Source organism: Diabrotica undecimpunctata, chromosome 4 (genome assembly GCF_040954645.1).
Source record: "Diabrotica undecimpunctata isolate CICGRU chromosome 4, icDiaUnde3, whole genome shotgun sequence".
Lineage (NCBI taxonomy): Eukaryota > Metazoa > Arthropoda > Insecta > Coleoptera > Chrysomelidae > Diabrotica > Diabrotica undecimpunctata.
Genome location: NC_092806.1, coordinates 15953375 through 15965709, shown reverse-complemented (window position 1 = coordinate 15965709; position 12335 = coordinate 15953375). Strand labels below are relative to the sequence as shown.

Here is a 12335-nt window from a genome sequence, read left to right as displayed (position 1 = left end):
TTCCAGCATTACTAATGTATCCTTTTATATTTTCCCCTTTTGTCTGTAGGTATCACACCACATACCACAAGTCTTTTCTTTCTCTTTAGCCTTTCTGTTCCAATGGGGTGAATACTTAAAAAAGCACCTTCGCATATAGTTTATATCTTTTTTTAGTCTGATCAGCTTAACAAAGAGCTTGTAACGTCTTGTCCTATCTTTACCTCCTTCATTACGTTTTCTTCTTCTAGACACCTCCATTACTTTTCTAATTCCCTTACGCCATTTAGTAGCAGGCTCTCCATCCTCAGCACTGGTGGTTGGTTGATCGTTATTTATAATAATACTAAAATATGAACGTTTTTCTTCCAATATACACACAACTTTTTGTAAGCAGCCATAAGAACAAACAATAGAAACACTATAAATTTTATAGGTTATGATAAATGTCGGACTTTGTTGTATTCTGCATTAAATTGTGTGTAACCCACAGAAATACATATTATTGGTGTAAAAACTCAAAATAGGTTGTTCCTGAAATAAGCGATTCAATAGGAAGTCATAATTATAACAGCATACTATGAAAATTATTGGCGACTACACTATCTACAAACCTTGCTCTATATTAGACTTACCTTCTTGGCCAATGTTATAGAAGATGGAGTAATTTAAATGCCCACCATAGGAAACTAACTTTTTGCCCAAATAATCATCAGGAGCGGAAAAATACGCAGTTGAAACATTGACATACGAAAAGTCTATACCCAGAACATTACTATCATCATCCATGTTCTGCAGCTGAATGTGCAAGAAAGTAACATTCAATTTATCATTTAAATCTAACTTTACTACCTCCCAATCTTTCATTATATTCAAAGAAACTTTAATTAATCTTGAGCTTTGACATCTAAAACATAAACGACGTTAGAATAAAACATATATTAACAGAGCGATTTATGTAACCTTGTGGTTTTTCCAAAGCAAAAACATTCTGTACATCCATCTTCGTTGCTCGATTGTATATTGAAAGATCCTTCTCTGCAGAATTCACAATGAGGCCCAACGACGTTCTTCTTACAGAAGCATTCGGCTGTACTGTTGTCACAGATTTCCGCTATCGTTCCGCCGATGTTACATTCACAGGATTCGCAGTATGGGAACTGGTAGTTTCCTGCTTTGCATCTGTCACAAGTTCGTCCGACTATGTTTTCTTTACAGCTGGAAAATATTATAAATGACCAATAGTTTCTGCCGTTTCGGGAAGGTTTTTAAAAACGATTTATATTAATTAAAATTACAAATTTTCGTATTGCGAGAATTAAATTATTTATTAGACTTTCTTATACAAAGATTTTAATCAGACTAACTAAAATAATATAAAAAGTTTATTATTACAATTTGGAAAAATATGCAACGCTAGCAAGTATGCAACGAACGTGTGCTAGAGACCATGCACAAAGAGCGAGAATTGATCAACATGATCAAAATGAGAAAGGTCATATAATGAGAAGACCTAAATATCGCTTACTCCGGTTGATTCTTTAGGGCAAAATCGAAGGAAAACGCTAGGTCGGAAGAAAACAACTATCCTGGCTGTTGGGCAAGTCGATGGATCGAATTCGTCCCTATACAGTCTTCAACAATTATATCAACTATACATATAATTGGTCTGTAGGAATGAATGGTCGAGGATAAGGTAATAATGAAGGAAATGAAAAGCAAACTTGAAAGAGCGTAATGTGATAATTCCTTTTCTTCAGTTATTTAAATGTATTGCTTGTATTTCATCAAAGTGTGCTTTTATGTGGTTTATTATTATTATTTATCTTTTCCTATGATCGTCTGTGCCTCTTCTTCTTCGGATTGGTGATTGTCGAGTGCTCTTCTAACTATTCTGCTATCTGCCATTGTATGTACTCGTTAGTTCCATTTTTCCTTTTTACCTTGCCACTAATTTATGTTGTCTATGCAGTACATGTTTCGTATTTTGCTACCTGCTTTCTCTTCTTCTTCTTCTTCTTTTTATGTATACATGACATGTTTTTCAATGTGCCTCCAGTAAGTTGTCGTTCCATCGTTTTCGTGGTCTTCCTACTGATCGTCCTCCTATTGGGGATCCGTCTCTTGTTGTCTTTAATACTATATTTGTTGTCATTCGGCTTATATGATCGTTCCATTCTACTTTTCTATTTCTTCCCAGTCCTTGATGTTTTCCACCTTGCATCTACGTGGGATATCTGTACTTCTAGCTCTGTCCCATATTATTTCGCCATCAATTTTTTCTGAGTGTTTTCATCTCTCCTGTTTCTAACATTTTTTTGTCCCCTCTGTGTAAGGTAATGTTTCTGCCGCGTATGTCATTATTGGTCAGATGCCTTCTTAAGGTCCACGAAACAGATCTGCCGGTTTGTTAAATTCTAGTGAGTTCTCTTGCACTTGCCTTATTAAAAATATAGCGTCGATGCATGATCTTCACGACCTAAAACCTTGTTGTTCTGCTAGTGTTATAATTTCATTCAGTTTCAGTGTTATAATTTCATTCAGCAATCTTCTCTGATATTCTTTTTATGTATAATTTCCAATCCAATTTGGTGGATTCCGAATTTAGTTCTTCGACTCTGATTTTCGTTTGTGTTGGCACTGGTCTCTTGGGTGTGAAGTATCTGCTATCTCCAATAATGTTTTTCTTTGTTTTTATTTCAATTGTTTCTAAATACCGTCGGGTTGTACTAATACATATATACATAATTTAATGTTTATTTCTCAATATTGTGTTGTTGAGGCATCCCGCAGTTCTGATTTCTTTTTCCACTTGTTTCCCCCTCAGTATTGTTGTCACTTCATAACTTATTTCCACGGAATTTAAATTTCGTTAATCGTTTTGCCATCTAATTTTCAATCTCAAGCTTGTACCACACTGGTCCTTTCAATACTACTAGACTTTTTATTTTTGGTATTCTTTTTTCTTTTTACCCGTTTTATCAGGTGTCGCAAATATATATGTTCCTATTTTCTAGCGTCCAAACTCCTACTGATAGGATAAATCAATGAGCCACCGAGACCCAATACCTACTCAATAAACGTACTACTCATCCATCGACCGAGTTTGAAGTATTTTTCTGACTAATCGTGTATCGAAGCATAAACATAGTAACTACTTATTCCGAAGTATTTCTTCCAGTCCACTGAGCTATCTAGCCGACAAATAACCAATCACCGAGTATAAAGTACATATTTTTCAACATGATACATGATATACGATATATACTTCGTAATAATGTGAGGGCTAGCTCATTGGGATTTGAAAACTATTAATTAAGGAAAAGAGGAACTCTTGCATGACACTGCCAAAGATATTAAGGCTCACAAACAAGGAGAGTAACTAACGAAAGTCTTGATTTTGTCTACGAAATAACGAACAATGAGAAAAACAGACATACGGTATAATAATACTTACCGACACGCGCCACTTAATAGATCGCATTGGTAGTCATTTCTCTCGACTCCCAAATAATCACATTTACATTCCTCACATCCAATAAGCCGATCGAATCCATACGTCAATGGCTTGCATTGGTCACAATTTTCTCCCACTACATTTTCAGGACAAATACATTCTCCGGTATTGGGTTCACAATATGCAGTTGCTGGACATCTACAAGGCTTACAGTCGGGGAATCCATAGTAGCCCGTTTTGCAAGCTTCACATTTACGTCCAATTATGTTTTCCCTACATTGGCATTGACCACCGAATTTCTCACACTCGAAACTTTTGGAACCTACGTAATCGCACTGACAGGGGAGAGCGCCGGTATTATGACCAGCAGTGATAGAAAATACGGAGTCTCGGCAAAAACCTGTAACACAAACGTTTTCTTAATTTTGCTAAAACTAAAATACAACATTTAACAGCAAAAGTATCACAAAATAGATCTGACACTATATTTCGTAATATACTATAATATCTTACCTTCCATAGTTGTATCAATATTAAAATGATTACTGCCGCACTTTGATATAAATTCCCCAGCTCTATCAAAGTTTTCGGATTTTTCAAGATATTGTTCGGTGTATAAATCTGCTGGAACCACCAGCAAATAGTCCAGGTATACGTCTTTATTATTCTGGAGCTAAAAATTCAATTCATGAAGAGGTTTGATGAAAAGCTACATATATTATATATTTATTTAAAAAATAATTAAAATTTTCAAATATAAAGTTTGGAATCATATTTACTTTAAGGGTCATCATGAAATTTTCTGTTAAACTGAACGCCCTGTTTCCATCAGCTTGGGTAACTACAGCTCTGCATCCAGATTGGGAAGGACAGTGATCTATACGTACTTTGGTTTCATAAAATGCACCATTTTGAATAATGACGCCCAAGTCGAAGGCTGAATTAAAAAAATACATATTACAATTTGATTAAAAACCAAGGAAACAATGTAAATGAACCCAACCTAACTTGCACACCCCTAAAATGACATTCGGGTATACAATCCATTGGGGAGAGGGGGATTGATCCGTGTAAAACAGCGACCTCTATACCCCGCCCCAATGCTGAGAAATGCAAAAAAAAATTAGTCGGTATATTAAGTTTCTAAGCGTCTTTTTAGGGGTAAACCGCTCTCCTAAGAGATTTTACAAATCAAGAACGTATCGATAGTGTTGTTAGGTATTTACAGTGCAAGTTATAAATAATAAAGACAGCTGATAATTACCTGGTGAATGAGGTTGATAATAATGCACCATGAAAGTGTAAAATCCAGGTATAGGAACTTTTCCTTTAATATCCAAAGAAGTATCAGATGGATTCAACCAAATAAAACTATTGTTATAAAACTCTTTTACTGGTGGCTTGTTTTTGCCAATTTCTCCCATAACTTCCTGATCGAATGGAATTTTCTTCGTTTCTGGAGGGTTATGAAAGCTAAAAGGTATACATTCTCCATCTCTACGAATACACACCGGTTGTGGGGTGATGAAATCAAGAGACCAGTCTTCGAAAGGTATGGCAGTCACTGAATGAATTCCAACATTAGCACTAGGACTCTAAAATTATATATAGATTATAACAATGGAGTCAGATTAACCTTTCAGAATAAATTCACAATACTAGAATATATATAGAATACTACTTACCGTAATATTGACTACAATAGAATTTCCGCTGATACTATACACAGCAACTCCTTGACTACTATTGGTTACTACTTGCCTACACAAGGTAGTATAAGGGCAAGCGTATAGTATAACTTGTCCACTTTCTATTCCCTCTTTGGAATGTTTGGTTACTCGAACTTCATGCGTACGCAGATCATCCAAAGGTGTTATATAGTCTATTACTAGTATATAGTCTCCGGCTTTATGTAGTGAGATGTTAAGGGATATTTCCGGTTGGACTTCGTTTAACAGAGGTACTTTGTTGCTAACTTTTTTTACTTCGTGTAAATGCTGAAAAACGCAAACTTGTTATTTTTTAGATAAATTAAATAATCTAGGAATGCTTAAATGAAGCATTACTAGCAAAAATAAGCTTTACTACATATTTAATTAAACTTAATTTAGTATTGAAAGTAATAAGTTACTGTCAAATGGCCAATTATTAGATGTGCCTGTTTACAGGCGTACATAATAGTGCATATAGTAATTTTACGATTAAATATTATGACTTATAAATGCATAATTACGTGAAAAAAAATGTTAAACGAGACGTTAAAGAAAAATGTCGTAAGAAGAAAAAAGCTGTTTTGAGACACCAAGCATTGAAACCCGCAGAATCGTACAAGGAATATAAAAAAGTAAGAAAACAAAAGCATACATTAGTAAAATAAATAAAGACAGACCACTGGCAGGCCTTCAAAAAAAGATTAAATATAAAGATTAGAGTCAAACTTCTATGGCCAACAAAAACAAATATTGAGGTTCATAAAAAAACAGAAAAGTGAAATTAAAGAACTTATTGAATCATGGCCTTTTATACGAAGCAGTCCCCTCTTTCTGAGTTAAAAATTTATCTTTAGATCTACTTGTCCCAAGGCTAAATCATTAAAAATTTAGCATTTGATGTTTGGTATAAATCATTCTTAAAAGTGGAAAAATTACGTTAAAAACTTTGAAATACTTACAGTTGTATTTTTGAACCATTCGGTCAGTTGCTTGTTATTAGATCCAAAACCTCCGACTCCCCAAGATTTGTCGTAGGCAGTAAGGTTGGGGTAAGCATGATGTCTACACAAGTCCTGTTCTCCTATTGTGCATGGTTTGCCAACTTTCTGGTTTAAAATCGTAGCCAAATAGAAATCTTCTGGTAATAGCACGAAGTAATCCTGAAAGGTTTAATTTATTAAATTAATTTATTATAATTTTAACATATCATATATATATATATATATATATATATATATATATATATATATATATATATATATATATATACCCGTATATGAAGGCGCCTAACCTCCACGCCAACATCCACCCAAACCACGTCGCGGAATTAAAAAAGGAATGACGAAATCCATAAACAAGTACCAGAGATACAGGTAACAGCTTCTTCCCTCCCCATCGCTCCCGCGTGTTTCAAAGCCGGCCGATTTTGAGGGTCAGATTTGGAAGCTTTATGGACAATTCCTTGTCCTAAACTTAGATATATACAAAGGACAAGGAGAGAACTCGCCTGATGGAGCTATGTCTAAAACTGAAGCGGTTGTATTAAAATTAATGCAACCATATATAAACAAGGGATACCATCTATATATGGACAATAACTATAACAGCATATCGCTAGCTAATCGACTTCTTCGACATAAAACTCATGTAAGGGGTACCCTTTGAAGAGACAGGCGAGGAAATCCTGCTGTAGTAACTAAAGCAAAATTAAGAAAAGAAGAGCAGTTATGGAAAAGACAAGGAAAAGCGTACATTTCAAAGTGGGGAAATAACCGCGAAGTGCTTGCGATTACGACTGTGCATCACCCGAAACTAATAAGATGTAAAAACAAAAGAGAACAAGAAAAAATAAAACCCATCGAAGTACTCCATTATAACAAATATATGTCTGGGATAGACAGTTGTAATCAAATGATTTCATACTTTTCATGCCCCGGGAAAACCATTTTCTGGTATAAAAAGATAATATTTTATCTATTAGGTATAACTGTCTGGAATGCATTTTTTTGTTCAAAAAGATTAACAGTCCTAATTCAGCAGCAACAATCAGATTTATCGATTTCATGGATTTATCAGTACTGCATTTTCAGGAAACGATACCTTTTCCTCAGAATTATAGTCGAAATAAGTATTTTTTGTGGTGCAAACGGTGCAAAAAAGACGGAAGGAGAAGAGAGACCAGCTACAGGTGCAAAACATGTGCTGAACATCCCCCATTGTGTCCAGGACAATGTTTCGAGTTATGGCATACCCAAATATAAATTTCTAATCAATGTATTTTTTTTTATTTTATTTTTTGCATTTTACTGTTTATATTTTGTTTCTTGAATTTTATTTATGTTTGGTTTATTAAAATAAATGATTTTGTGTTATAATTAAGCGGACGGTGGTAGCGTCGTGTCCTGTGATGCAGATAATAACTGTCTGATGGGACCGGAACGGTTATAACCGTCTGTGTTTTCGACAAAAAAACTAATTACTCCTAGAAACACTTCTCTAAAGGAATTTTTGAAATTTAACTTTTAGATCCTTGAATATCCGTGTGATAAGTTTTGACCGATTTGCAATTCGGGAGCATTATTCAAATGACATAAGTTTCTTCAAATGTGTTTCAAATGTTTCACTTTTTGCGAATAGACAAAAAAGCGAAAGTTTATGGATTGTTTGACCTTAATTTGTTAATAACAAATTAAATCCAAAAGATCGACTTCAGGAAACATAGAGGTTCTTTTTATAGAAGTCCATATTACTCAAAACAACTGTCATTTGCCCGGCAGGATCAGTGTCATAAACAGGTATATACTTTTTTTGCTTAATTCCCTGAACTACTATACAATATAGATTAGACAAGAAAGATAATACACATGAAGATTGCTAGTGCACATATTAGTTATTAAACATTCTTCTGTGCTTGTAAACATAACGTACTTACCAAGAAAACTGTTTGGTTAATGTTGATATATACCGACCAACGTCCCGGATTGATTACGAATGATTTAGCTATATTGCCACTCTCTCCTGCAACAGTAACAAACGCTGGCTGTGAAGTGTTCCTAAACTGGACCTGCATAACTTGATCATTATCGTTGGGATTTTCAGGAACTATCCGTATACTACCAATGACTGTATAAGGATTTGGATTGACGAAACGGAAGACCATTCTGTATAGAGACGGTTTGACGATGTTGATCTCTTGAACAACCTACAAAAAATACCTAGATTATAACTAGACTTCGGCAAATATGCATATTGCATATTTTGCATATTGTGCATATTTTATGCAAATATTTCATATTTTGGCATATTTGTATAAAAGTTTGCATAAAGTGCATAAAAGTTCAGATTTTTATACTGTATTTGAAAATTTTTAAACATACCAATTTATTTCAATTCTTGTATAAAATTTTGTAGTCATTTTAATCAAGAAATGATCTAAGTACGTAATCTCTACAGGTACAAAACATTTACAATTTCAAAGAAGATCAATTTAAGTAGCCCTCAACATTCTTAGAAAGTCTCGGTCACTGAGGCATTCAGTTATTGGATAATCGCTAAGGGTTCGCTCATTTGCATTTTATGATCTTATCCCCAAATATATCTACAATTTATTGTATCTTAACAGCAGGTAAACGGCTAATAGTTTTGTTCCTAATTTAGGGATTTTCCAAAATCTCCCAGTTTATTGAATTAGGTACCTAAACATTTCTAATTTGATGCTCAGATTTGTAAATAATTTTTGTTTTGATATTCAAAGCGTAAACACTCGTTGTGCGTAACAAAAAGGAAGATTGTGATTTTATAATGCCTAAAACAACCAGTGCTTCAACTTGGATTAAACCTTATAAAGAGCTGTCTATGGATATGGGAAAAATCTACTGTTCAGTCTGTGGCAAAATTGTAAGTATCTAATATTTTCTATTAAATATCTAATATTTCATACATACAGGGTGTTTCCAAATGGCACTTACAACGTTTGACTGTAGATACTTCTCGAAAAATTGAACAAAACGATATAGTTAATGAGGGGTCAAACTTATTTACTTTTCGAGATACAGGGTGTTAAAATTAAAAAAAATTAAATTCTTTTAGTTAATAACAACAATAACTTTAAAACCAATAAACGCATTTACTAGAAATTTAGTACTCGTAGGTTGTTTTTAAATGAAAAATAGCTTCCTTTAGTGAGAAAAAATTGTCCATGGTACAGTACAATGGTGTGTATTTAGAAAAATTTTTCACCTTTACTTTTTTTTATGAAGTCAGCTATTCTAAAACACAATTATTTTTATTGTAATTGAATTAACAAAAAAAAAACTTTTGTTGAATTTTAAAATAAGTTATATAATGTACTAATGGTTAGTAACAAAAACTAATTTGTGGATTAATACTGCATTTAAAACACTTAGCGAGTGTTTTTTTTCCAAACCAGTTATTTGATTGACCAAAAACACCTTGTATATTTTTATATTTTAAAGGTTGGGTTAAAATAAAGGTTTTTATTTTTATTTATAGATAGCATGTGAGAAGAAATTTCAGATAGACCAACATGTGAGAACTGCTTCACACATTGCAAAAAAAGGAAAAATAGGAGGAAAACATCAAACTTCAATGGCTAAATGTTTCCAATCTACTTCAAAAAAATTAGATGAGCAAGAAACTTTTAATGAAGACTTGTGTCGCGCATTAGTGTCTGCAAACATACCGCTTTCAAAATTAGCAAATGTAAATTTTAGTTCGTTTCTAAAAAAATATTGCAAATTTAATGTTCCAAGTGATCGGTCTCTAAGAAGAAATAATGTGAACGGGCTATACTCGTCGGTGTTAATTAATATTAAGGAAGAAATTGCAGATAATTATTTTTACATATCTGTAGACGAAACCACTGATTCCTCAGGAAAGTATATTGCTCATTTATTGATTGGTGTTCTTAAAGAAGATACCTTACCAAAATCTCATCTTATTTCATGCCAGCAACTTGAGAAAACAAATGCTTTAACAATTTCGCGTTTTATACAAGAAACATTAGCAACTTTTTTTCTTCCGACAACTATTCCTTCTAATAAATTACTGCTTATTTTATCGGATGCTGCTCCTTATATGGTGAAAGCAGGACAAAATTTAAAAATATTTTTCCCAGATTTAATACATGTTACTTGTGTAGCGCATGGATTAAACAGAGTTGCAGAGGAAATACGAAAAAAAGTTTCCTCTTGTAAATACCATGATATCCAGTGTCAAAAAAGTATTTCTTAAATCTCCTATAAGAATTCAACTTTATAAAGAAATGCTACCTAACATTCCTCTTCCACCACAACCTATTTTAACGCGATGGGGAACATGGTTAGAAGCAGCTAATTTTTATGCAGATCATTTTGTTAAAATAAAGAACATAATTGATACGTTAACAGATGAAAGTTCCCAATCTCTTTTGGATTCTAAACAAACTTTTCAGAGTAACTTGCTTCAACAAGAACTTTCATTTATAAAATCAAATTTTAGTTTTGTTCAAAAAACAATTACTCAGTTAGAATCACCAAAACTGTCATTGTTCGAAAGTACAGCATTAATAAAAGAATTTGCGTCATGTTGTCGGAACGTTAGAGGTAATATTGGAAAAGATATTTTAAAAAAATTTGAAGCTACTATGGAAAAAAATAAAGGTTACCATATTCTTTCTGAAGTAGTCAGTGTTCTAGCTGGAAATATTTCGGAAACAATTAATTTAGAACCAAATGTTTTGGTTAGTTTGAAAAATGCTCCCGTTACATCAGTTGATGTTGAACGAAGTTTTTCCATATATAAATATATGTACTCAGACAGAAGCCACAAGTTTTTGTTAGAAAATTTTGAACACCACTTGGTCATTTATTGTTACCATAATTCTAAATAAGTTTATTCATACTTAAAAATGATGTAGTTACTTAAAATAAATGTAAATCTTAATGAATAGTAGGAAATATTTAGTTATGTACACTTTTTTTTTAAATAAAATTGTTACTATTTTACGATTTTTTTATTTATTTGTATGCATATTTTGTAAAATATTTGCATATTTTCGGGTAAACACGTGCATATTTATGTGCATATTTTCTACATTTTTATTTGCATATTTGCCGAAGTCTAATTATAACACATACATACTACAGTGTTTTGGTAAAATTGCTTAAAACAATTACCTTTGTGTTGTGCGTAGCTTAATTAGAATTTAGATACAAATTTTTTAACAAATTTTCGATGATTGGGCCAAGTCTGACTAACCTTAACTAGCAGTAAATACTGCACATTCAACTGAATTATTGGTATATTTATGTGAATCAACCATCAGAGTCCGACTTGTTGAACAAAAAATACATGTATCTATATCAACAATATTTTACGTAAGATATAAAGATAGTAGAGATGGTTTTAAAGGGACATCGATAAATATAAACAACCTAACCCATTAGTGCCTAGAGTTACATATATGTAACGCAGGGCAAGATTTAATTAACCCATTAATGCCCACCGTATTTTATGTAATACGCGAGACACTGCTACATATTTCGCCATCTACTAGTCAGAAAAAAAAGTATAAATTAGCTGTTTTCCCAATATAGGTTACAGAGTAGATGATAGAAGGTAACTGTTTATCGTAAAATGAGAAATTTATAACCGCTTAGCGGTAAAGAGCGATTAGTTTTGCGCCAAGTTTTCTTAGGTTATAATATTATAGTACACCGTTTTCATTTTAGTAGAGTTTGTATGACTTTCTTGGCTTATTTTGAAAAATCTTTTGTACTGTTCAACTAGAAAGGCTTCTAAATATCGAATAGTGATATAAATAGTATTGAAATTTATACTGGTGAGTATTTTGAAGATCTTTGATTTTTGCGTATGATATATAATACGCTGGGCACTTATGGTAACTAATCAATATTGTTTCTGTTTTAGAAAAAAATGACGAAAAAATATGATCCTAATAATCCCAAAGATGCAGAGGAATTGTTGAAAATATATGAGAGTTTAGAAGATGACGATACTTTGGCTAAGGAAATTGGCCAGTGTGATGAAGTTCAACTCACGTTGTATTATCTAAATGATGGAAATGATTCTGACAGAGACGATGCCGGAAGTGATGAGGAAGACCAGTTCAATTACACTTTTCAAAGTATTGGCCGAGGTACACTGTCTCAAAGCATGGATATTAC

General features: G+C 32.9%; 1 protein-coding gene across 1 annotated transcript in view; it reads right to left on the bottom strand.

Annotated features, from left to right (window-relative positions):
- Positions 1 to 12335, bottom strand: part of LanA (laminin subunit alpha) — a 126945-nt gene that overhangs the window by 46574 nt on the left and 68036 nt on the right. Inside the window, exons 13-21 of the mRNA XM_072529016.1 lie at positions 8081 to 8350; positions 6108 to 6308; positions 5122 to 5433; positions 4701 to 5031; positions 4216 to 4373; positions 3950 to 4109; positions 3437 to 3836; positions 943 to 1197; positions 615 to 886 (exon numbers count right to left, since the gene is read on the bottom strand). Of these exons, the coding sequence (XP_072385117.1) occupies positions 615 to 886; positions 943 to 1197; positions 3437 to 3836; positions 3950 to 4109; positions 4216 to 4373; positions 4701 to 5031; positions 5122 to 5433; positions 6108 to 6308; positions 8081 to 8350 (2359 nt within the window). The remainder of the gene's footprint in view (positions 1 to 614; positions 887 to 942; positions 1198 to 3436; positions 3837 to 3949; positions 4110 to 4215; positions 4374 to 4700; positions 5032 to 5121; positions 5434 to 6107; positions 6309 to 8080; positions 8351 to 12335) is intronic.